This window comes from Meleagris gallopavo, chromosome 2 (assembly GCF_905368555.1).
Source record: "Meleagris gallopavo chromosome 2, MGAL_WU_HG_1.1, whole genome shotgun sequence".
In the NCBI taxonomy this organism is placed as follows: domain Eukaryota; kingdom Metazoa; phylum Chordata; class Aves; order Galliformes; family Phasianidae; genus Meleagris; species Meleagris gallopavo.
The window spans coordinates 85,552,593-85,576,202 of record NC_139405.1 but is presented as its reverse complement, the minus strand read 5'-3'; the positions used below and the strand labels follow the sequence as shown (position 1 = coordinate 85,576,202).

Sequence of the window (23,610 nt, the reverse complement as noted above, 5' to 3'; positions counted from 1 at the left end):
AACTTGGCAGTGAAGATGCTCAAAAAAAAAAAAAATGAAGTCACATTTCAAATAAAGTTGTAATTTGAAATATAACTTTTACTGTTACTTCCCAAGGCAGAGCTCGAAGAGGATCACTCCGTGTCTTCCTCAATACCTTTTATCTTAGCCTAGCCTCATATACTCAAGTGCAAAATTACTATGATAGCAAAACACAGGTGGTTCTTTGGATTTCCTCTGCTATTTTGAACATCTAGTGACCTGCAAAACCTGAATAAAAGCCATTGGTTTAGTCATTCACTAGCAAGCTTTAGAAACATCTGTTTGCTTTTACAGGAATGATAACTTCCCAGAGATGTGAAAGTCAGTGATCACTTCAGATGTTAAGAATAAACAAAGGCACCTCCAATGAACTTGTACCTAGTAAAAGATGCTACAATAGCTATCAAGCTGCATAATATTAATCTGGAGCAGATTTAGAATCCTATTCCATGGGAATAACAGAATGAATGGAGAGCAGTTAATGGGACTAAACACACTATGCAGAGACATGAAACATAAAAAGCCATAGTTAATGACTTGTAATCTCTCTTATCCTCATCATCTCTATCTCTTTTTCCTCTACGTAATTCAGGATATTCGTAATATTCTTCTCTTCTACCAGTGCACAATCTTGTTTATGTATCTAGTCTTTCCCTTAAAAGCTCAGATAATATTAGATAATATTGACTTTTTTTTTTTTTAAATAGCAACAAAATATATTATATATGCATGGATCAAATGAAAAGTATTATACAGAAAAGTTATTCCTGCTAACTAAAGATGAGTACAATTTACTTTCTACATCTTTGTTTCAAGCACCTCAAAAGAAGAGGTGATACTGAAACCATAGTACACTTTTAGGGTGCTGACTTCATTGGACATACTGATCTTCAACATCTGATCAGCGTTCTGACACTGCAAAGCAAAAAATGCGCTGTTCTTTCATCACTTGCACTACATTTCAAGGTGTCTAATAGTCATGGCAGTATATCATTGAACAAATATGAATCTCCTAGACTTATCTCCTATTTCAAGTAACAAAAATAATTTTCTAAAATGTTTCTTGCACTAAAAAGATTTTAAATTCATTATCTTGATTAGGAAAAGACTGATACCAAATTTGTATTGAATAAATAACATATACACTGATATTCAATAAAAAAGTTTCATATCTAAAAGGAAGAAATTAAACCTCATATTTGTAAAAACGGACTTTTTAAAAGACAACCACTTTATTAAATCATATCATGGCTTACTGGAAACATTGCAAACCAATATTAACATGTTCAAAACCTAAGATTAAAACTGGCTTTCCTTTAGCTGATGAAACTCTACGAATACAGATAGGCATTTAGATGATAAAGTTTTCTGTCTTCCAGCTCTATAGGAACTCAAGATGTGTGGTTCCATGGCAAGCGTCTTGCATATAATGAAGCCTTGCACTCATATTTTGGAAATAAATTCAAAAGGATCTGTGTTGAATTTGACTGAAAGTTTGACAAGAGTCACAGAGGAAGGAGGGACTAACAAAGCCATATGCCCATTGCCAACTCAAGTAGCATGTAACTATGTAAGGCCTTCTAAAAGCAGAAACAATACCAAAAGCTACATGCAGAGTCTCTCACCTCAGGGCTTATTTAAATGCATATATATCACAGAAATCCCTAGTTAAAAAGAGCCAGTCACCAATTTCCCTGCTGAACTATGGTGTCTCTCCAGAGATTCTTATTCAATTATTAATGCATCTGCTGCTAATTTCATCATGCAGAGTGTGAATTTGTCTTTCCACATTGAGTTCTAAGGGAATTTTGTAAGAAATATAGAATTTGTCAGCACATGAGAGTCAACATATTACTGCTATGCTGCAGCCATTTATAACAAAACTAAAATGAGCACTCACTTGTTTGGCATTAATTTAATGTCCCACTTAGCTCCTATCATACGTAAATAGCTGCTTCATCCATTTAAGCATTTATGTTCGTGCACATAATGAAGTACTCTGTACCTGTCAAGTAAGCAGAATGCATTATTGAAATAAGAAATGGATGAAGACATTCAATGTTATTAATATTAAGGTTTTACAGGGGCAGCACCATTCTTTTTTCTGGCCACAGGTATCCCACTGTGAAGTTCACCTTTTATCCCATGCTACAGAGAGCACATGAAGACATGACGTGCATACAAATTACTGTGCCAAAAATATTTTTGAAAGAAATATCATTTCAACTCCTGACACAGTTTACAACAGCCGTAGTTGTCAAACATGCTCAAAACAAAATAAATTAGCTAGCCAGCCTTTTGGTATTTAAACATTCTTTATGTTCTCTATTTTAGGGAAACATAGTTTAATTTTAAATGGCATTCTGGTTATGATCAGCCTCTCTTGAAGAAATTTTTTATGAGAATGAATGGAGATAATGACTACTATTAGTCACTGTCATTAGCACAAAACATTAAAAACTACAATATTTATAACAGGCTATGACATGACAATTAAAATACAACTTTCTCTCACTTGCATATGATTCAGCCACAGCTGGTTGCTATTTTCTAAAGTTAAAATGATAGAAGTCTGGTAATGGTTTATTTAATAGCATGTTCATCATCGGATCTAATTGTTTTCCACCACAGGGTATGAAGCTTTATGTCCTCTATCAACCCAAAACAAACAGCCATGCTGCTTAATGGTTGTTCAATTAATGTTTATGGTGTTACTTTTATAACCTGAGTTACAAGACAAATAAACTCCAAGTAGCAATTTAAGAACCTTGGAAACTTAATGGGACTTCCACTGATATCAGACATTACTAAAATACCAACAGAATCCCACATTTGAGGATGTGAACTAGAAGACATTAGTCAGCATTAGAGAATTCATCCACGACAATGGTATAACTGCCAAAAGAGACTTTCATGTAGGAAAAGACAGTTGTGTGACTTCAGGTTAGCTGCCTTGCAATTGCTGCTCATGCTGGGTTAAAGCAGAGAAGATCTGTTCATCTCAAGTCATGTAAAGGTCAGACTCCGTTGCTCAAACTGCAAAGTTATTCCCCCGAGAGTGATTTACCCTCAGTAACCTAGATGCTCTCCACCTACTCATAATTCTTTCTATTTAGCAGAACTCATGCTGATTAAAAGGAAAGAAGAGTTCAAAGACAGGTTTCTCTGTTACTGCCTTACTGCATATTAATTTGTGTCTCTCCCTTTTGCACGTTGCCTGTAGAGAGCAATGTAAAACCACTATAAATGTTTTCACTGGAGAGCTGCCATTGTTCTAATGTACAAAAGCCAGTGATTTCTGACTTCTGCTGTTAATTGTATATAGAAATAATATATTCATTCAGAGCTTCCCATTTTAATTCAGCCTACCTGATCTCTGGCTTTTAATGATGTATTGCATGCCTGTACATCCCTGAATCCTCGACAATTAATCACCGATATTCAGTCTCCCAAAGTAGCCAGACACAGTTAGACAAGAAAGAATCAGATCTGATGGGTGGTGGAAGTTTCTTTTCAGGGCCTATATATTTTTTCACACCATAAACCCTATTTCATTGATGCAAAAATATTTTAATAGAACTACTGTTACCCAGCCTCTCCTCCCATCCTTCCAGTACTTCCAGTATATCAAAATGAGGGTCATCAATGGGCAAAAATGCTCTGTGAAGTTTAAAGTCTGTCAAGCCTTTTAGGCAAATTCTCTCCAAGACTGCAGGTAAGAAACGACAAACTTAGCACCTAACTGGCTGATGTTTAAAGCTGACTGCTTTTGATTATGAAGCAATGAGCCTTTCATTTTGAAGTTCATTTTGTGTTTCATAAGTACCTCTTCACTGAAATTATGCTGTTGAACAGATTTGAATTTGATTAGTTTAATGCTACGGTTTTATTATTTGTAGTGAATACAGGCCTCTCTTATGGTGTTACTGAATGGTTAGGAATATTTCAGGATGGTGACAGAGTTACTTTTATTTCTCGTGTTATTACTTTACTTTTTTCTTAATCCAATAACAATATATTTGAATAAGGCTGCCTGTGTTTCTGCTAGACTTGTGCAATTGCTCCATATGCACTCAGACTGCACTTCCTCTCTGGTCTAGAGGGAAGAATAAGATGAAAGCATTTCCGCCTACTGAAGGACAAAATGCTGCATCCTCAGTGTGTAAACTGATCTCAAAGCCAGAAGGAAAGCCATGTGAAAGCAGTTGATGGAAAACTCCTGAATTAAACCTACAGACTTTATTCTCAACAGCTAGTGCTGTGGAAGAGCACAGCCACCACAGGCACATGCATAAAACACTGAATTGCTCTTTCAATGTCATATAACTTCACAAATACAATTCAAATGTCCTGGGAAGCTCAACACACTTATCTCCTGATAACCTTTTAGTAATATGTCCTTTTACATAATTATGTTACTTCTGGTGATGTGCAGTGTGGACCTCAGTGATAAAAACCTGTTTCATGTTAGAAGAACAAAACTTCTTGTTTGGTCATCCTCGACACAGTAAAGGAGAATGTATTTAACCTCATTCTAATGTCGAGTGGAGTCAGGTAGACAGCTCAAGGAATATTAAAAGTTATATTCAACTTTGAGAGGAAGGAGAATTCAAGGCACAGCCTACAGGCTAAATTAAATCCTAACTAAGCATTTATTAACGCTGTATCAGTGTTACAAGGAGAGATCACCCACCTGATTTTACATGCTATGGAGTGATTACAAAGGTAGCTTCAGAACTCACTGGTAAGATCTGCTGTTAAACAGCAATTTGATATATTTATTATTAATATGGTCCACCGTGTCTTAAATCTATTAGCTTCAAGCTGAATATTCTCCACATTTCATTCTGTCTACTTTCAGAAAAATGCATGCAGTTATCCAATTCATCCTCTTATTTGCTTACCTTTTTCCATACATCATAACTATACTGCATGAGAAGAGCAACATATCCAGTTATTAAGGATGCTGTTAGAAAAATAAACTAGGCTCCCTTTAACTACACTTCAAGCTATTAGTGAAATATTAATGTAATACATGTATCTTCAGTATTTCTCTGACTATTATTAAAATCAGCTGTCTGTCTCACAGTCTGTAATACTAATTTCCACAATATCTATACAAAGATGCAAGGGGCTCAAGAGGTATTTTGCATGAGGATATTGTGATCTTTGTGTCACGGTGATGATACCTGTTTTTTGACATCCTGAAGTTGAGGCTAGCGAAAGCTGTAGGTTACTGAGCACTTCTGAAAACAAAGATAGGTCTTCAATGCTGAAAGGGAGATGGGAGTTTTTAATCTATAAAAATTTGTTGAGGGCCATCAATAGGATTCACTTCTCATTAAAAAAAAAACATTTATTTAATAAACAGCTCCAGAACAAAATTACCAAAGGAAAAAAGTGGCAAAGTTCATAGAAGTTAAAATAAAAGTTCTAGGAAATTCCATAGGCCAATTTTCATTAATTGAATGCTGAGAGTGGGAAGCCTGAAGTGAAGGTCTTTAACAATACCTTCTATCACAGTAAAGCTATTGTGCATGAAGCTGTAATCTTCTACACTTCTTGCTCCAGTGGGCACTGGGCATAGAACAGGCTTACCCCAAACTCTAACTCAGGATCAAGGACAAGCATGTATGTCAGACGTTGTGTACACATTAAAGAAATACAGTTAATATGATATATATAATCTGCAGCTTATAATGTAATTATCTCCCATATCTGAAATTTAAAAATTCTTCTCCTTATAAGTTTAACTATAAAAATTGAGATCAATTTATCCCCAGTTCAGTTATCCAAAAACCAGTCACTTAATCTAAGATAGCCATCTGGTCTCCTTTTCTAAACAGTGGTGTGCATTTTATTACATTTGTTTTTGACACATCTTTAAAGATGGGCTAAATCATCTTTTATACCTGACTGGCTTTCCCGCACTGAATATAAAGGAAATCTCAAGGAGAAATTTAGATACAATGCACAACTCAGAAGCAGCTGGTTTGAAAAATCCACTCTAAGACTTTTGTGTTGTTGCAGTTTACTATATTTTTTTAATATAATACATACTGTTTTAAGGAAAATGCATTTAAAATGACAAGGAAAATAAAAAAAATTATGTCCCAAGGAAACAATGCTAATTTTTCTTTCTTTTTTTTTCCTATTACATTTTATTATGTATAGTAGTGTTTATCAACAATTCCTCATGATGACTGAATATTGTACAAAAATCCATCTCTGGATTGGTAAAAAAAGGTTTGTATGATTGAGTTTTTGCATCAATTCCTGTAACAAAGTATAAATTTTCATGGATTTTTTTTGGTATCAATAATTACTATACACATAATCATAATCCAACCATCAAAAGGTGAAATCCCAATGAAAATACAGAAAGAAATATCTACATTTATGAATCCACTTTACAAAAGTCAAGAGTCACTATTCCTTGCTTCTGGTCACATTAATATTGAACAAAATAGAAACAACGCAAAAGACAGGAATGAAAACACACCTGGCAATGTGAAAATTATAAGTAAGTTACAAGGTATGAGTAAAGTTACAAAGGCTAGACCAAATTTTGAACTAAGTGTGAAAATTGGAGCAAAAAATAAGAGAATAGAAGAACAACAAAAAAAAAGACATAATTCTTCATTTACACCTGACTCATACCATGTGTCTGAAAAATGAATGTAACATTGGGAATGATGCTCATAATTACAAAATGAGTTTTGATTGAATAAAAAATATTTGAAATAAGTCATGTTCATCTGCAGACATTTTAGGGTCAAGAAGTCCTTAGAAATTGTGAAAACCTTCCAGGCCTTTTATTTACTCAGCTCCTCAATATCTACTTTACTCTGCATAACAAACAGAACCAGGCACACTGCTCACTGCACAGGCCTATGGTGTCCCTGCAAGAAAATACCTCACTGAGGTTGTTACAAGGAGGAATGTGGAAATGTGTTCACACCTTGTCTGAAAAATGTGCTTAAGTGGTTTAAAAAGGCTATAAAATGGAAAACAACATGGCATAATGGAAAGCGGAGTAGATGAAATTGAGAATGTCAGAAAATATGAAGAAAGAAATGGAGGCAGATGAACCTTGATGTTTTATAAACTCACCAATTAAAATAAAATTAACTGTGTTAATAATAAGTATTAAAGATGGAAATGTTAGATGCATTTTTTAAGAAAAGTTATATTAGGTTCTTTGGATATGTACATGAGGACATGAGACCCCTTCCTCTATTTTTCCACAGAAGACCTAACTTTCAGGATATGAGGCTGAAACAAATGTTTTTATCTGTCTTCAACTTTAGTATTATGGTGTAAGATTATTTGCTTTCCTACAGGTTTTCACTGTTCATCATTTGTAGTAAAAATGATACAGTAACTGAAGTACTGAAAGTTAACTTATAAGCACTGAAAATGCATGTTCAAAACAGTTCATGAAGTTACCAAAATTTTTCAAGATAAACAAATGGAGAACAGAACAAACAAAAAAACCCTAACATCCCATAATCAGCAAAATATTTTTAACGTTACCATTTGAGTGAGTGAAGCTACACCAAGAGAGGATTTCTCAGAATACTTGGCATTTTTAAAAGCTTCTTCTGTATTCACCATATCATATAAATATATTTTGATTATTTTTGATTATTTTTATCTTATTTCTGTGAGAAAGATGATTAAACATTGACTTTCTTTACCACAGAAAGACAGCACATATGACAGATATCATATGCATCATATGCTTCTGTACATGAGCTCTCTTCCAATAGCACACCTTAGATGAACAAGTTTAAAATAATCCTCTTTTATTTCAAACGGAATTACCTCAGTTTCAAGTTAAACTATCTCACTTCTAATATAGTCTAAAGACAAATAGAGAAATACCACAGCTCACCTGATAGGCTGGAAGATTGCTGCGAGTCTAAGTGCCAACAAATGCTGGAGAGGGTGCTAAAGGGGGTTCATAATTCACAGTGCTGGGCTTTGGGAGACTCCCAGTCCAAGGCTCAGTGTTTCAGATCCCACTGATTTATTTCAAATGATGCTGATCACATTCAGTCCCTTGAGTACCATTCAAAAGGTACAGTACTTCCCTAAGAGCTCCAAAATTCTGAAAATAAACACTAAGTTAGTCACATACGCAGTGAAGAACAAAGAATTTATCATATTAATATTAAACTACTTATGTAGATTCATACAACATCTTTGTAATAAGAGGTTAGTCTGGATGATGGACAGCTCTAGAAAGACATGGCCTCACAAATTCTGCAAGCTATGAGATGGATTTTTTATACGGTCCCACACCACATCTTCATCTCTAAATTAGAGACATATAGGTTTGAAGGGTGGACTATTTGGTGGATAAGAAATTGGTTGGAGGGTCGCAGTGAGAGGGATGTGGTCAATGGCTCTATGCCCAGATAGAGGCCAGTAACAAGTGGTATCCCTCTTGGGTTCATCTTGGGACCAGTACTCTTTAACACCTTCATCAGTTACATAGACGATGGGATTGAACGCATCATCAGTCACCCTGATGACACTGAGTTGAGTGGCACAATTGATAGGACAGAAGGAAAGGATGCCAACCAAAGAGAACTGAACAAACCTGAAAAGTAGGCCCATGTGAGCCAAGTGATGTTCAACAAGGCCAAATGCAAGGTGCTGCACTTGGGTTGAGGAAATCCCAGATGTGTATGGGATTCCCAGATATGGGAAAGGACTTGGGGGGGGGTTCTGATAGATGAAAAACATAACATGAGATGGCAGTATGTACTTGCGGCCTGGAAGGCCAACAATATCTTGATCTGCATCAAAAGAGTGGTGACCAACAGGGAGAGGGAGGTGACTGTCCCCTGGTCCTCTGCCCTTGTGAGGTCCCATTTGGAGTACTGTGTTCAGGTCGGGAGCTCCCAGCACAAGAAAGATGCAGAACTGCTGGTCTGCATGTTGGTCTGCTGTTGGTCAAGAGGAGGGCCACTAGTATTATCAGAAGGCTGGAGAACTTCTTCCATGAAGATAGGTTGAGGGAACTGGGTTTGTTCAGCCTGGAAAAGAAAAGGCTCTGGGGAGGCATCATTGTGGCCTTCCAGTATTTAGAGGGAGCTTATAAACAGGAGCGAAATAAATTTTTTAAATAGGTAGAGAGTGATAGGACAAAGGGAAATGGTTATAAACCAAAGCTGGGAAGATTTAGATTAGATGTTGGGGAAACTTTTTCATAGAGAGGGTGGTGAGGTGTTAGAACAGGCTGCCCAGAGGTTGTGGATGCCCCATCCCTGGAGATGTTTAAGGCCACACTGGATAGAGCCCCGGTCAACCTGATATAGGGGGTGTGGCAAGGGAGTTGGAACTAGGTGATCACTGAGGTTCCTTTCAACCCAAGCCATTCTGTGTGATTCTGTGATAAAGCAATAACAGACATTAACTTGCTATACAGTTCTGACATATTTCCAGTGTCCTGAAAGAATCATAAATAGAATGGAAGAGTGTGTGATCATCTCCTTAGGGTGACTAAATTAATAAATGTGCAATAGGAAAAAAATAGAGCAAAAATGAGGACAAAGAATAAAATAAATGCTGGCATTAGTTTTCAATGTATGTGATGTTATTGTATGGAAATAGTATGGTATCATTCCATCTCACGTTTCTCATATAGCTTCTTTTTACAACACAACAAATTTGTGAAATGCTACCTTCAGTATTTTTTCTCCACGTTAACACCAACACTGTCTTTATGCAGCTATTGCAGAGCGCTAATCATATTAATCTTGAGTAAACTAATTAGGGGAGAATTGAGGTCTATAAGAAAGTCTTGGTTTGTGTTTAATTTCTTAATAATATTAACATACTCAGATCTATGAGAAACCAGCTAAAACCGGTTCCCAATAAAATCAGTGGATCAAGAGATAATTTGAATATTTAGGTGGAATAAGGTTGTATTTTTCAGATACATTAGTCTCTTCAACCACCCAATGCAGAAAATAAGGTAATGTAAAGATTGTTAGGTACTCTGATTTCTTTTCTGCAAGCAAAGATCACACCACACCACCTAGGTGCCTATAATGGCCAAAACTAGGTACTTGAAGCTAGTTGATGATTCTGCCTCATAGCTCCCTAGTTACCACACTAAAGTTACCTCTCATAAGAAGAAAATGAATTCCAATCAGTGGGTTTGGGTAACAGAGTTATTTTAGTACATCTTGTAGGAAATTGACAAAGCCGAGTTGACAAAAGGTAACTTTTTGGAAGTCTCATGATTTTCCCCCAAATGAACAGATTTTCATAAAGGCTACAAAAGCAATTTTTGGGACACTCTATTCCCTACCAAAATTAAATTCATCTTACTAATTGCAGGAACACACAACTTGGAAATTGTGTAAAACCTTCAATTAACTTTTCTACAATAGCAGGTATTAAGTAGGTAAAATTATCAGGTCAGCAAAATAAATAAAGTAAGCCAAGCACACTGAAATCTTGTAAATATGAACTAAGGGACAGCAAAATCTTCCCTTTTTTTTTTTCATATACATTTGGTGTACATTTTGTATACGTTTGGTGTAGTTTTTATCATGGATTAGGTCTTCTTTTTTTTTCCCTGCTTGATTTTGTGTGTAAGAAAGCTCACTGAAAGAACAGGTATTTACTATTTCTTCTATCCTCATTATTCAACATGCTGTTCCCTTCTTTATGTGCTTTACTTTATTCCAGTCCTTCATCCTGAGTCAAATGGATGCATGACAGATTAAAGTTGTAAATTTTGGAATCTCTGTATAATCAGGGAGAGCTGTGAATGAGAAAGTCATCTAAATGAGTCTTTATGAAGAACCTGGTATGAAAATGATGGCACATTTAAATATATAAATATATTTTGTAAATCATTAATTATATTCCTACAGTTTTGCGGTTTTTGTTGTTGTTGTTGACTCTGCATTACAAAGTAAGGTCTGCTACCTTGATCAAGCTAGTTAAGAAAACTTTCAAAATAGACAAAAATATCTAATTAGTTCAAAATTATCCATAAAGCGGTCTAAAATAGAACTGCTACTATTTGTAGAATTGCCTGCACTATAAAGTTTAATAATTTTAACGGTCCATTCCTGTTGTGTTCAATGCTATATAGTGAAGGCATTGGATATTATCTGGAGACTCAATTCCTTGTCGGTTTTATGATACATATCTCTTGTTCATCAACATCAGTAACTTACCATGGCAAGAGGTAATGCAGATTATAGCAAAGCACAGCTATAATGGACAAGAGAGGATAGTAACAAGTTTGTTCAATTTGAGTCTGGCATGTTTATATGCGTACAGCATGCACACACTAGATTAGTTGTTTCATTCCATTGCCTAGAAAAACTGAGTGGGATTCCAGTGATGATGGTGGTATTTCTCCACCACAGATTAGAGAGTTCAGATCTCTATGTCAGTTCAGAATACATCCCGTGTTTCATTTCCTGGTGCATCTTCTACCCTCATTTGCTGTTTTGCCAATTACATTTTATTATCTCTGACCTGCTGAGTGACTTAAACCAAATCATTCAGGTTCACTTTTTATCTAACTCCCCATTATCAAGGCAGAGGTTGAAATGCTTGCTTTCTTCAGCAAGTATTTTGAATTCTTCCCAGCGGTTTCTTTCAGTTCTGTAGGTGCTATTCAATCTCTATAAGAGCTATACAGTATTGTTGGTGTTACAATCATAGATAGCCACATTCCTTTCTTTCGCATGAGCGCCAGAGTCCCTTAAGAACATGGTCCACAGGGCTCTATAATCCAGTGCAGAGTCTGTTTTGGCTTATGTCTGCAAAGAAGCTTGGCAACACAACAATTAAAGACCGTGTAATGAAAAGCCTTGTGCCTCCTTCAGAAAGTTATTTGTCAGTTCTTACCCTATGAAAATATAGTGGTAGCTGCCATAAATAGACAAGCTTAGTTTCAAATTTGAGATCTGGAATCAATGACAATCTCATGTAAATATCTTTAAGTATTTTTCTTGAGCATGATAAAAGTAGTGCTAGTGCAAAAAAAGTTCATCTTGCTGATGGTATTGTAACACTTCATTCTTCCTGTGCAGCATTTTTAGCCTGGACTATATAGAGAGGGCTCCTCTAAAGCTGCATCTACCTGCATGGGAGTGAAAGGGCATTTGGGACAAATGTCTCTGACAGAGAACTGCAAACACCATTTCACAGTGGTAGCTAGAATTACAAGCAGAAAAACAAAATGGGCAAAGGTCTACTTTGCCGCAAAGGCTTCTCAGCACTGTGAAAAGATGCAATATCTTGAATTGCTCTTCCTGAGACAAGGCTATTTCACACCACCTGCTAAATAAGGCAGTGGTTGGAATAACATGATTCAGTCTTTAAAAGATATCTTTTCTGTTTGAAAATAATTAAATGATAAAAAAATTTACTGCAGATCATATTAAGAAGTTCATATTGCACTTCTTGGTATCAGCATGGATTTTTAGTGAATGAAACCTCAATAATATCAGCAGGATCAAATTCTCTGTCATAAAGCTATTTTGCTTAACTGGAGTCTATCCTAATAGAGCATTCTTCTCAGTTGTTTGTATTTCTGCATCATGAAATCTAATATATATATATTAAGAACTTGCATAACATTCAAAATACCATATAGAACAAAGGAAAAAAAAAAAAGCCAACTGGTTTAAATGCTGTGATGACATTAAACTGAAGTCATATTAACAGAAAATAGTGACATTTCATTTGAATGAGATTGTCCTTAATTATCTTTTCAGCTCTATTCTGAGAAGAATATATATAACAGGTCTGTTATAAGTTCAAGAAGAAATAATTACTAGCTAAGCAATGAATATGGAATAATGAGTGAATACAGAAAATCATACAACGTCTTTGGTTGGCAAAGTTGCAACAAATGCAAAAAAAAAAACCCAAAACAACAAAAACCCAAAAGATGCAAATTATGTTGAATTTTGTTCTATTTCTCTGCAAAAGGAAAGAAAAGAAACCTAGAATGGCATTAACAAGCAGCTCAGCAGTTCATCGCTTGCAAGCTCTGACTTGGTGGTAGCATTGTGGAGGTCCTGTAATGTACGACTGTATTGCAAAGGTACTAAGTGAGTTAAGTTATGTCATCCAGCTAATGCATCCAGTACAACAAGAACAGTGCTAGACACGATATAAGCAGGTATTCTCACACATTATAATAACACTATATGAAACATTTAATAAGAAGAAACTATAGCAACTAAATTGAATATGTACGGAAGCAATAAGGAGAAACAAAAAGCATCTTCAAAATTAATTCTACTCTTATTAGACCACTGAAGCATTTTCATTATCCTATTTTCACATTCATATAGATGTTGCTAGAAGATATCAGAAAGTTTTCACTATTTCTATATGGTATCTTGAAAACTTCATTGGGAACACACAAGATTTACAGAATCAACTATACAACCCATTTCTTTCTTTTTTCCTTTCGATCTATGAATATGTCCTATATTGATATAGCACTGGTGTGATCTTCCTCCTACAAAACTTTTTTCTGATGTATAAGCCTGTAGCTTGAAAAATGCTTTCTCAAGAAATCTTGTTATTCTATGATAAAATATCTTAAATTTCTAAGATAAATCAATTGCTTTAGAAAAGAAAGCATTTATATATTTCAGTGAGTATTAAAGAGAGCTTCTGACTATGTTTTATATAAGCAAAAAACTCAACAAAACAAAAACAACCAACCAAAAACCTGTGGAAACAAACAAACCTTGAAAGCGATTCACTTTTAGCAGAAATTAAGAAATCAACTTTTATTACGCAAAAGTTACTGGAGATTGCTACCAAATGAGAATGAAAACTTTATTCCAGATTTGCATTATTGAGATTCATACTAATTTTAAAATGTTCTACTGAGTTATAGAATAAATGGCTTAATCAACCAGAGACGATGAAATCTCAGAAAATGTTTCTTGTATTTGTACTGGGAACCAAAGTTCAACTCTAGATTCCATTGCTTTTGAAAAAATATACTGCATACAGCAAGTCTTCACTTCTTGAGCGAAACTCATCATTTGTCTCACAACCACATAGATCAGAAAATCTATTGGGGGAATCATTTCCTTAATGTCTCCAAATGAATGTTAGCATCTTATCTACAGAAACAAAACCAACTTGGAAAAAATTTAAAAAGGCTTAATGGTTTTAAAGGGCATTCAGTCAGGTCTCAATGAGCAATACTAATGACTGGAAAAATGTAATTAGCTAACAACGGAGTGGCAGATGTTGATTGCCTTTGAAACAGTAATTAGTCTGAGAAAGTTACCTGTGTACCTTTAATAACTTCATAGGACAATACAGTAAGATGGGTAACATGAGATATCCTTTTTTTAACTGGGAGTTAATTAGAACTAGGATTCTAATATCTGCATGGAGGTCACAAAATGCATCCATATTTTTAGTAGAACAGAAAACTTCAGAATACAGTAGGCTTATTTTTCTTTTCAGAATTCAAATATTGCTCTGTTTTTGCTGTGATTATTAGTTTAGGTTTCTTTTGTACTTTGGTTAGTATACTGACAACAGAAGATTACTTGAAATAGATATTAATATAGTCTTCATCCTTTAGATGCATCTTTAATTTTAGACAGGTGCTGTAATGTGGTAATAATTTTTTTTTCCTACTCGATAAAATGCATCTACAGATGTACTATGCCATTGTGAACCCTAAAAATACATTTGTTCTGGTATAGGGTTCTTTGTCATAGAAGATGGAGCTATTCTAAGGTAAGACCTGTATGATCTTTTCCCAAAACAGATTTCCCAAAATCTTCCATTCTCAGGTCATTAACTGAAGTTCAATAGGATTACAAAAATTCAGGTTATATTTTGGAAGAAGTTTTTTTTTTTTTTTTTTTCCCCACAAAAGAAAGGAAATGCACTGAAGAGGTGCAGAAAACAATGATGTCCAGTGTTGGTAACCTTATTTAGTCCTTCTGCAAGTCAATACAATACAATATGAAAAGCTTCTCAAGACTTCTCTTCCTAATTGGCCCATATTCTTCCTTCTCATGATATTCCCGTGGTAAAATGTCAAGTCTTTTTACACAGTGCACTCATGTATGTTCATTACACTAATTTTAACGGTAAGCTGGTTCCTTTAGTAAATTCCAGAAGCTCATCTCAGTCCTTGCTGCAAACAGGATCCCTAGTTGCAGGAAGACATAGACTCTTCAAACCTGCAGTTCCTGCTGACCAGATTTTTCCATCTATTCCTTTGGAGCTATCACTGCCACTGTGATTAGTTTTACTCATATACTTTCACTGACAGTGTGACTCAGTTTTGGACATCAGCACATGTTCAAGTATAATGGACTAGTTATTGCTGCACTGTAGACTGAATGAAGCACGTGCAGTATGGAATATGGCCACAACACCATTATTCTGAATGGAAGCTGAGGACCTCAGGGAGCTAGAATAATATTGTCTATACTCTCTGAGGTGAGGTCACATACGTTATGCTTAAAAAAGGTTATTCATAAAAAGTTTTACGATCTTTAAACAATGTAAGATGAGCTCATAGTAAAAAAATAACAGAACAGATCCATGGCGCAACTTCATTTTCTGATAAAGGTTGCTACTCTAGAATATCAAAGTTAGAATGGTTGGTTAGAATGGCTTTTGAATACATGCAACAAGTCCACAAGACAGAGTAGTCCAGGAGTGTGAATTTCCTGAAATGTAACTTTTCCAGGAGCCTGTTCCTTCTGGTGCATCTCTGTGGAATCAGCTCCAGCAAGTGACAATGCTCTTACTCACTCAGTGCTTTCTTCTGACTCTGCTTCTATATAGCCTTGAAAATTGTTTTCCCTCTCTGGCAAGTGAAGCTTGCCAGTATGACATAAGTGACAAATACTATCACTGTGGCATTCACTCCACTATCTGATCATCATTTCAGCACTGCAGACTGTCAATTGTATAATGAGACTCCAGAAATCAAGAGTTTTAAAACTGGCACATGGATTCTATTCAATACAATTTTTGCAATGTGCATGCCATGCACTTAAAATGCAAAGACCAACTTATTTAGGGCAATAAGTGTTGTTACCATCTATCATCTCTTGAAAGAATGGCATTTAAAAAAACTTGACAAGTCCATTTTAAAAATAAAACAATTACATGAATATTTAAAAGGAAAACAATTAAATGAATATTTACCTTGACTGCAAAGAAGTACAATTATGAACATTTTAGTATAATTTTGTAATAATTTTACAGTTTTAAGTACTGAGAATTGTAATGCATTCATTTATACAGATCAAACGGTACCATGGATGGGATCAACCTGTACAAAAAATACAGTTTTTTTTTAAAACATAGTTTTGATATTGAACGCTAATTTTTCTTCCTATTACATAAAAAACAATTTGCACTCTGAAAGCATATTGGTGGGTGATTAGTCTCTTTGAATTAACCGTATCATAAATAAACTTCTTTGTTTTCTGATGTCTGTAAGTTTTTAGGACTCAGAATTATGACTGACTTGGTGGAGCTCTTTATGTAAGACCCATAGATGACTTAATTAGAATAATCAGAATCCCTTCTTACTCTGTCACAAATTAACAAGAAGATGGACTTTTTATTAAAACAACATCATTGATTAGCTTCAAAACTTATCCCAAAATTGATGTGAAATATACCTTGCAGTTAGCACAGAACAGCATGTGCAGTTATGGATAATTTTTCACTCTAATTTCCTGGAATAGAACGAATATTTGCATAAGCAGCTGCTTTCACTGACTTATCTCCATTTTTTTTTCTTATTAATCTTGTACAAGAATACTTTACAATACATCATTTTACTCACATATTCTGCAATTTTTTCAATCTTCATAAATAATAGCTGTAAAAGTGGACTTTTGAGACAGTAGGGCTAAAGGAGAATGCCCTGGTATAAAACAGTCTGTACTGTAGTCCACCCCCAAGGAGCTTTCACTAGTTACCCTCACACAAAAACTTGGTGCACAAGTGTGAAATTCATTTTATGCATTTACCCCTGGATCTCAGTTACATCAGATACAGCAGCTGAGAGTTTTGCGTAATCACACATTTTAATAAGGCATATGAGCTTTTCCTGAAATACAGCAAACTCTGTGGCATATAATAATCTATTATTTGTTATATCAGTATGAAACTGCATTTATAATAGAAGAATGTGTTTTTCCTACCTATAGTTATAACATACAGTGACTGAAGCACATTTGTATAACTCTATGAAAGGTGGGTAGGTGAAAGCATTTTACTGTAGTGGCACACTCAAACTGAAGCAACTGTAGCATGCAGTCACATCACCTTGGCCTGTAAAGTGGCTGTACTACGTAAATCAAACTTGTCAAGGTCTTGAGGCAGCCCACTGGAGAGGAAAATCTATCTTGCTAGACAATGCAACCTGTGCTGATAAGTAACCATTGAATACACTTGATAGCTGAAAATGTTACATCAGCCAGACCCCAAACACAGAAAAAGATGCCAGGGTGATACACATGTTTGGTTTGTGTATTTAGTGAACAGCATCTGTTTTGTTTATTAACTCTTATCTAGCTTCACAATCATGTGAGAGTAAGAAAATGGGTGAAGTCAGCTTAGATGAATTCATATCCAAGCTGACTTTTTTTTGTGTTTCTAACACAATTTGTCTCAACAATTTGTCTAACATTTGTCCTCAACTGAAAATCTTACAAAAAATCTGAAGTTTGTGTGTGACAAGGTTATAATAGAAATAAACACTTTAATAATTAGATATTTGTATCAAAGAAATATAGCAAATTTTGCCTTGATTCATGTCCTTGCAGTGTAAGGCTATTATGGTATCTGCCATTCTAAAGTGTAACAAAGAAATAATTACTAAGCAAAAGAAGAAAAAAGAAAAAGAAGAAATCTACAGCTATTTCTGTAATGCAAAATATTCGGAGAAACAAGTAAACCAGTACTGCATTTTTCTACATCACGTGACTAATTTGTTACCAAAATCTAAATACATTTTTATAAATATGATTTCTTGTTTTTAGCAGGAACAGCTATACCAGGTTAATATTCACAATCAAAACACCTGAGTACAAGACTTTCATTTGACTGAAAGATATTTTACCTCACAGAAGCAAATGCTTTGATTACCATTATACCGTTGTGCTGCTAAGTGAGGAAACACTGCTGGAAACTATTATTTGTTGTAAAACTTGAGCTGAACATGTTTCCATGTGTTAGTACAGAGAAATGCACAGATAAAACATGAAATAGGAAAAAACCCTGAGATGTGGAAGAGCTTACCTGAGCACTTCTCAGCAGATCGGCTGCTTAGCTGTCCAGAGCCCTGAAACAGTGAGACAGAATAAACTCAATGTAACCATCACATAGCCTACTGCATTCACTTTAACACATCAGGTTCAAATGACAGAACATATGCTTCATAAACTATCCAAAAAGAGTTAGCATGCAACTCCAGCTGCAAGAGACTTTGTTCACAAACTACTTTATTCTCATCAAAAAAGTAAACCAATCACATTGACAAAAAGCCACTGTAAACAAAAAGACTATTTAAAGGATTAACAGTTTTGGTATCCCTACCATCAAGTCATCTGTTGTTTTTGTTTGTTTGTTTTGTTTTCATCAAAATTTAGGTTATATATTTGTTGTTAGCAAGAGTTGCATTACTATTATTGCTAATTTTAGTTCTGTTTATTACCTTGAGGGTTATATATTGCAGAATAATTTTGTTGTCACTAGTTAATGTTAATTAGATATTTTAATAGCCTATATACCTATTTGTTATCTTTTGGTAGGTTTACTTTTTTAACTATCAGTAACTTAATAACTGAGAATATTTAACATTACTGTTGCATACTCAAAATTACAGAGTTACTATTAGTGTTACCTGTTTAACGTTTAGTCATCCTTTGAGTCCTGCGACATATTTCCTTAATAATCATCAGCCATCAAGTCTGATAGTCTCAAAAGAAATATCAGCCCTCTAACTGCCTTCAAGGGCGGTGATATTTAGCACTGAAAATTACAAATAAAGTTTTTGAAGTTGAATACCAACAACTGGGCAGTGACACTGATGATTTGTTTATCAAGACAAATTGATATATACTACAAAAATGCAATCAACGCACTCTTCCGAGTGAAAACAAATATGTGAATCTATGCAATGCTTACATGTTGAATGGGATATTTAATGTGCGGGGAAACTCAAAGGTTGAAGAACTAGCATTTAGACAGTCTAACAGTGGTAAGTGGTAATCTTACCTCTTTAAACTCCATTACATTCTCACGAGAGACATGCTAATACAAACAAGTCAATCAGAGTTTGTGTTTAGCAAGATCAAGCTTAGAGGATAGTTTAAAATCCATTTATTGTTCTAAAGCATTTTTTTCCATTAACATGTTATACATTAGTGGATACTAACCATGATTCATGTAACAGTTTAGTTTGTTAACTTTTAAATTATTTAACAACCAGAAGTTATTAATACAACTTTTAAAGTCTTACACAAAAAAATCTTAAAACAAGCTTGGGTTCATTTTTGTAATTTTTATATAAAAAACATTTTAGGCATCTCTTGAAAAAGAAATAAAGCAGGCATTTAAAGCTAGAAAACAAGTAATTCCAAATTTAGTTTGTTACAAAAGGTTTCAGCTTTATTGACAAATTATGGCAAACATATTTGACAAAATTATGGTTTCCTATTTAGAGAAGCTTACACATGGAACTTTATGTGATTTTTTTTTTTAACAAATACAGGTTAAAACACTGAACAAATTCAGTTAGCTACATACATACAGTAGCTGCTTGTTTTCAACCCCATTAAAACAGCATTTAAAATTAAATTTACAAACTTAATATCGAACATCTTAATCTAAACTAACATATATTAAAAAGACAGGTTAAAACATCTTATCTACAACTTGATTATTGTATGGCTCAAATAAAAAAAAGAAAAAAAAAAGGAATCATATTACAGTCTTTCAGCAACCCTAAACAAAAACTCAGCCTTAGCTAGTATGTAGAGAGACTCAAGATCTGTAACAGGTTCATGCTTTTAAAGTTACACACAGCAATGAATACAACCAACAGAACATTATCTTCGAATGGTTTATAGACAATGCTTGCCAAAGGTTTTTTCTTTCTGCTTTTTTTTTTTTTTTAAGTCCGTGTTATAAAATAATACTAATGCCAATGTCACTCCAATGTTATAGGAAATACAAGTAGTACATAGGATAATAATGATCAGTAATCCCTAGGATAGAAAAGAAATTGACTATTACTTGTCTTGTTGCTGTTTATGCGGAGACCACAGGCTATTAATTGTCTTTGAGATGAGGTCACAGCTGAGGAGGACCTTCAATATCTACCATAGGGGTGTTCCCTGTAAGCCCCTCGGGCTGACCTTGGAGGAGGTGCCTTTAGGCTGGAACGGGTTGTGGCCCATTCTTCTTGTGCTAAAAACAGAAAAGAAAAGACATGTTGTGTAAATATCTAAACCTGAAAGAACAGTCTTGTCACTGCTTGTGGCTGCAAAATTCTCAAGAGTTTTGTCTGAAAGATTTAAAAAAATAAGACGACAATTGCCATCCATTTCTTTATTCTTCAAAAAACAAAAACAAAGAAAAAAAACAACAACAAAAAGCCCTACAGAAAATTTAACTTCTAACTTCTCAACACAGGCATTGTGGATGTCTCAGGATGAAAAAGCTCTTCTTTACTCTCAGCAGAGAACGAATATCTAGTGTGGTGGCAGTAAAGACAGCTCAGGAAAACGTCATTGCAGTAGTCTGCCAGCTCAAAATTTGAGTATGTAGCATAGAAGCTGAAGTATCCATGTGAAAGACATTTAATGCAACTGGTATGTTGATAAAATGAAGACTGAAATAATAAAAAATAACTGAAATTTTTACTTCCATTTGAGACTGTGAGAAAGAAGAAAACAGTGGAAGAAAAATAATATGTAGGAAGGAAGCTACAACATTAAGAAAATGAGTTTTTGCACTACACTTTTTGCATTTCATTATCATTAGCATTTTTTTTTCTTCTAATTTGCCGAAATGAAATGTGCCCCAAAAGAATAAATTAAAATGCTTAAAACATGTTCAGTTTGTGCAAAGTTTCTACAAATCTTTTTTTTTTTTTTTCCACCTCCCCACAAAATAAGCCTTCCAAAAGAGCAAATAAGAAGCTACCTGCATCTGTGGTATAGCAGTTTAACCTTAAACTTGAACTATTTTCTCAAACAATTGCACTTAACCTTGACCATCTCATCAAACAATTTCTGTTTTTGCCTTCCACTGACTTCAACAGATCATACAGTGACTGAAGTAAAAAATCGCAGAAATAACAGTACATCATCTCTACTATGTCACATAGCTTAACATTCCCCTGTTACAACGGATGCACAAAATCACCAGGCAGCTTCAGAATCTCCACATTCCCCAAAAGTTATGTGATAATCCGTCCATACTTTTGCAGTGAAATACAGAAGCTATCCAGAAATTAGTGAGGAAGATGTTAATTACTATCAATGTAGTATTTAGTATGTTTGCATTACAAATTTGTGCACAAGATTGATGACTATAAAATATTAAAGTAAGAGCTGAGTCAGTTTTTAAGCTGTGTAAGAAGCAGAGACTGGAAATAAAAACTCTAGATGATTGAAAGGTGACTTGAAGTCAGTGGCAAAGGGATACCTGATGTACCTGTAGAGAAAATCCAACACTAAATATTATTATTACTATTTTCTATAGTATTAAATCCCTTCTGCTTTTAAGATGGATTGGGCTTTCACTTGTCAGGTCACTGTCAGGAAGATGATGGATCTCACACCTGTATTTTTGACTATATTGAATGTTTTAAGTCACTCAAAATGCTAAAGAATTTTTTTTTTTTTTTAAATACAGTGACCTAAACAAGAAAAGAGAGCTTTCTATAAAAAAATAGGATACATTGGCCACAACATCATAATATTTAAAATCAAAATTGTAATACTCATACATTTCAAAGGAAGCTAACTACATTGCCTTAAATTTAGACCGCTTTTTCATTAATGGGACAACAGTCTTAAAGTATAATAAGGATCTTTAAAGCTATCTTCATAAGAAATGTCAAAGATTTTATTTTACTAAACTTTCTTTTAAAGAAATAGAACCTATTTTCCACTCAAGCCAAGTTTTCATAAAAATACTTCTTTGAGAAGAAGAGTAAGAGAAGAAGAGCAAATGTTTCACATTTTGATTACTTTTGGTTTAATTGATATATGTAAATTACTGAAGTTCTTCACTAGTCTGTCTAAAAAATAGCTTATCCATATCATTTAGTTATGAAAAACATAAAATGATAGGACTCCCCTCTGAAAGCCCATACATAGAGGACTTTGTTTCTCTGTTGTATCTTGATGAATACGTCTACTGGAAACAACATCAAATTCCAAATACACAACTGCAATATTATTGCATAGTACAAGCACAGAAAAAATAATATTTAAGCATCTTCACTTTGTTTGGATTTTTTTTTTTTTAATATATGTACTTGCCCAGTTTCTAAATATTTTTTCCCAGGAATATAATGAAATGTAAGTGCTGCTCTGAAGGTAATGCCTGATATTTTATTGTGTTGGCCCATGATGGCAGAGGCAGATGGTGATGGTATGGCAGAATAGGCTAAGCCTCACCACCAGTATTCCATTACATTTTGTCACTGTGTGATAGATGGCAGCAGAAGGGCAGTTTGACAGGATGGTGTCTGACATGGAAGTGTGTATGAAGCCAAGGTGTGTCACTGAATTCCTCCACATGGAAAAAAAAAATGACATTCATTGATGCTTGTTGAACATTTTTGCAGACCAAAGAGTGGATATGAGCACAGTTAGGCATTCAGTGGTGCATTTCAGCAGTGGTGACACTTACAATGGGTCACTTCCGCTGGTGCAGATTTTTTGTGAGCTCAGCATGCAAGCTCTTTTTCATTGCCGACAAAAACAAACAGCAAATGGTGATGAAAATAACCATAAAATAATTGAAAGTAAGTGTTTTGCAGCTGAGAATTTTCTCTATCGAACAGTCCTATTGCACTCTTTCTATCAATTGTACTTTACATGGAAATAGATAGGAGGCATTATTTTTGGAGCAACTTATGTATTAGCTATGCCTAGAGAATGGAGTGCTGGTGTTATACTAAAAGTTTACTATTCCCCTAACCTTCACAATATAAAACTTTCTACTGTCATTCATGAGACACTTTTAGTCTATTACAGGAAGGATGCAAGCAAATAAGCTTGAAAAAGCATGCTATTAACAGGAACTTCGTGGCACAGAAATCTTATTCAACAGAGATACAACCATATGCTGTCTAACCACATGGGGTACTCATTGTAAAGTCACAATTTCTTTCTCTGACACAGCATACAGCCCTCATAGTTCAAGAAGGAAGAGTTCTTGCCATGAGTGAGAAACTGAATTATCTCTTATAGTATTGCATAGGTAGAAAAGTACAAAAATATTGATATTCTCAGTATAGAGTTCTAGCAGAATGGTTGCAATGCTTTGTATTTAAAGAGGCTA

The 23,610-nt window shown here is 34.6% G+C and overlaps 1 protein-coding gene across 4 annotated transcripts in view; it reads right to left on the bottom strand.

Annotated features, from left to right (window-relative positions):
* Positions 1 to 23,610, bottom strand: part of KHDRBS2 (KH RNA binding domain containing, signal transduction associated 2) — a 342,038-nt gene that overhangs the window by 17,236 nt on the left and 301,192 nt on the right. Inside the window, exons 9-13 of one of the 4 annotated variants that reach the window (XR_014881561.1) lie at positions 20,326 to 20,499; positions 18,932 to 19,059; positions 18,328 to 18,370; positions 7,919 to 8,134; positions 1,922 to 2,026 (exon numbers count right to left, since the gene is read on the bottom strand). Coding sequence is in view for 1 of the 4 variants with exons in the window: in XM_085217841.1 (XP_085073967.1) it covers positions 20,402 to 20,499 (98 nt within the window). In the remaining 3 variants the exon portion in view is untranslated. Of the gene's footprint in view, positions 1 to 1,921; positions 2,027 to 7,918; positions 8,135 to 18,327; positions 18,371 to 18,931; positions 19,060 to 19,365; positions 20,500 to 23,610 lie in introns of those variants that run through there. The other 3 variants (XR_014881559.1, XR_014881560.1, XM_085217841.1) reach the window with 3 other exon arrangements.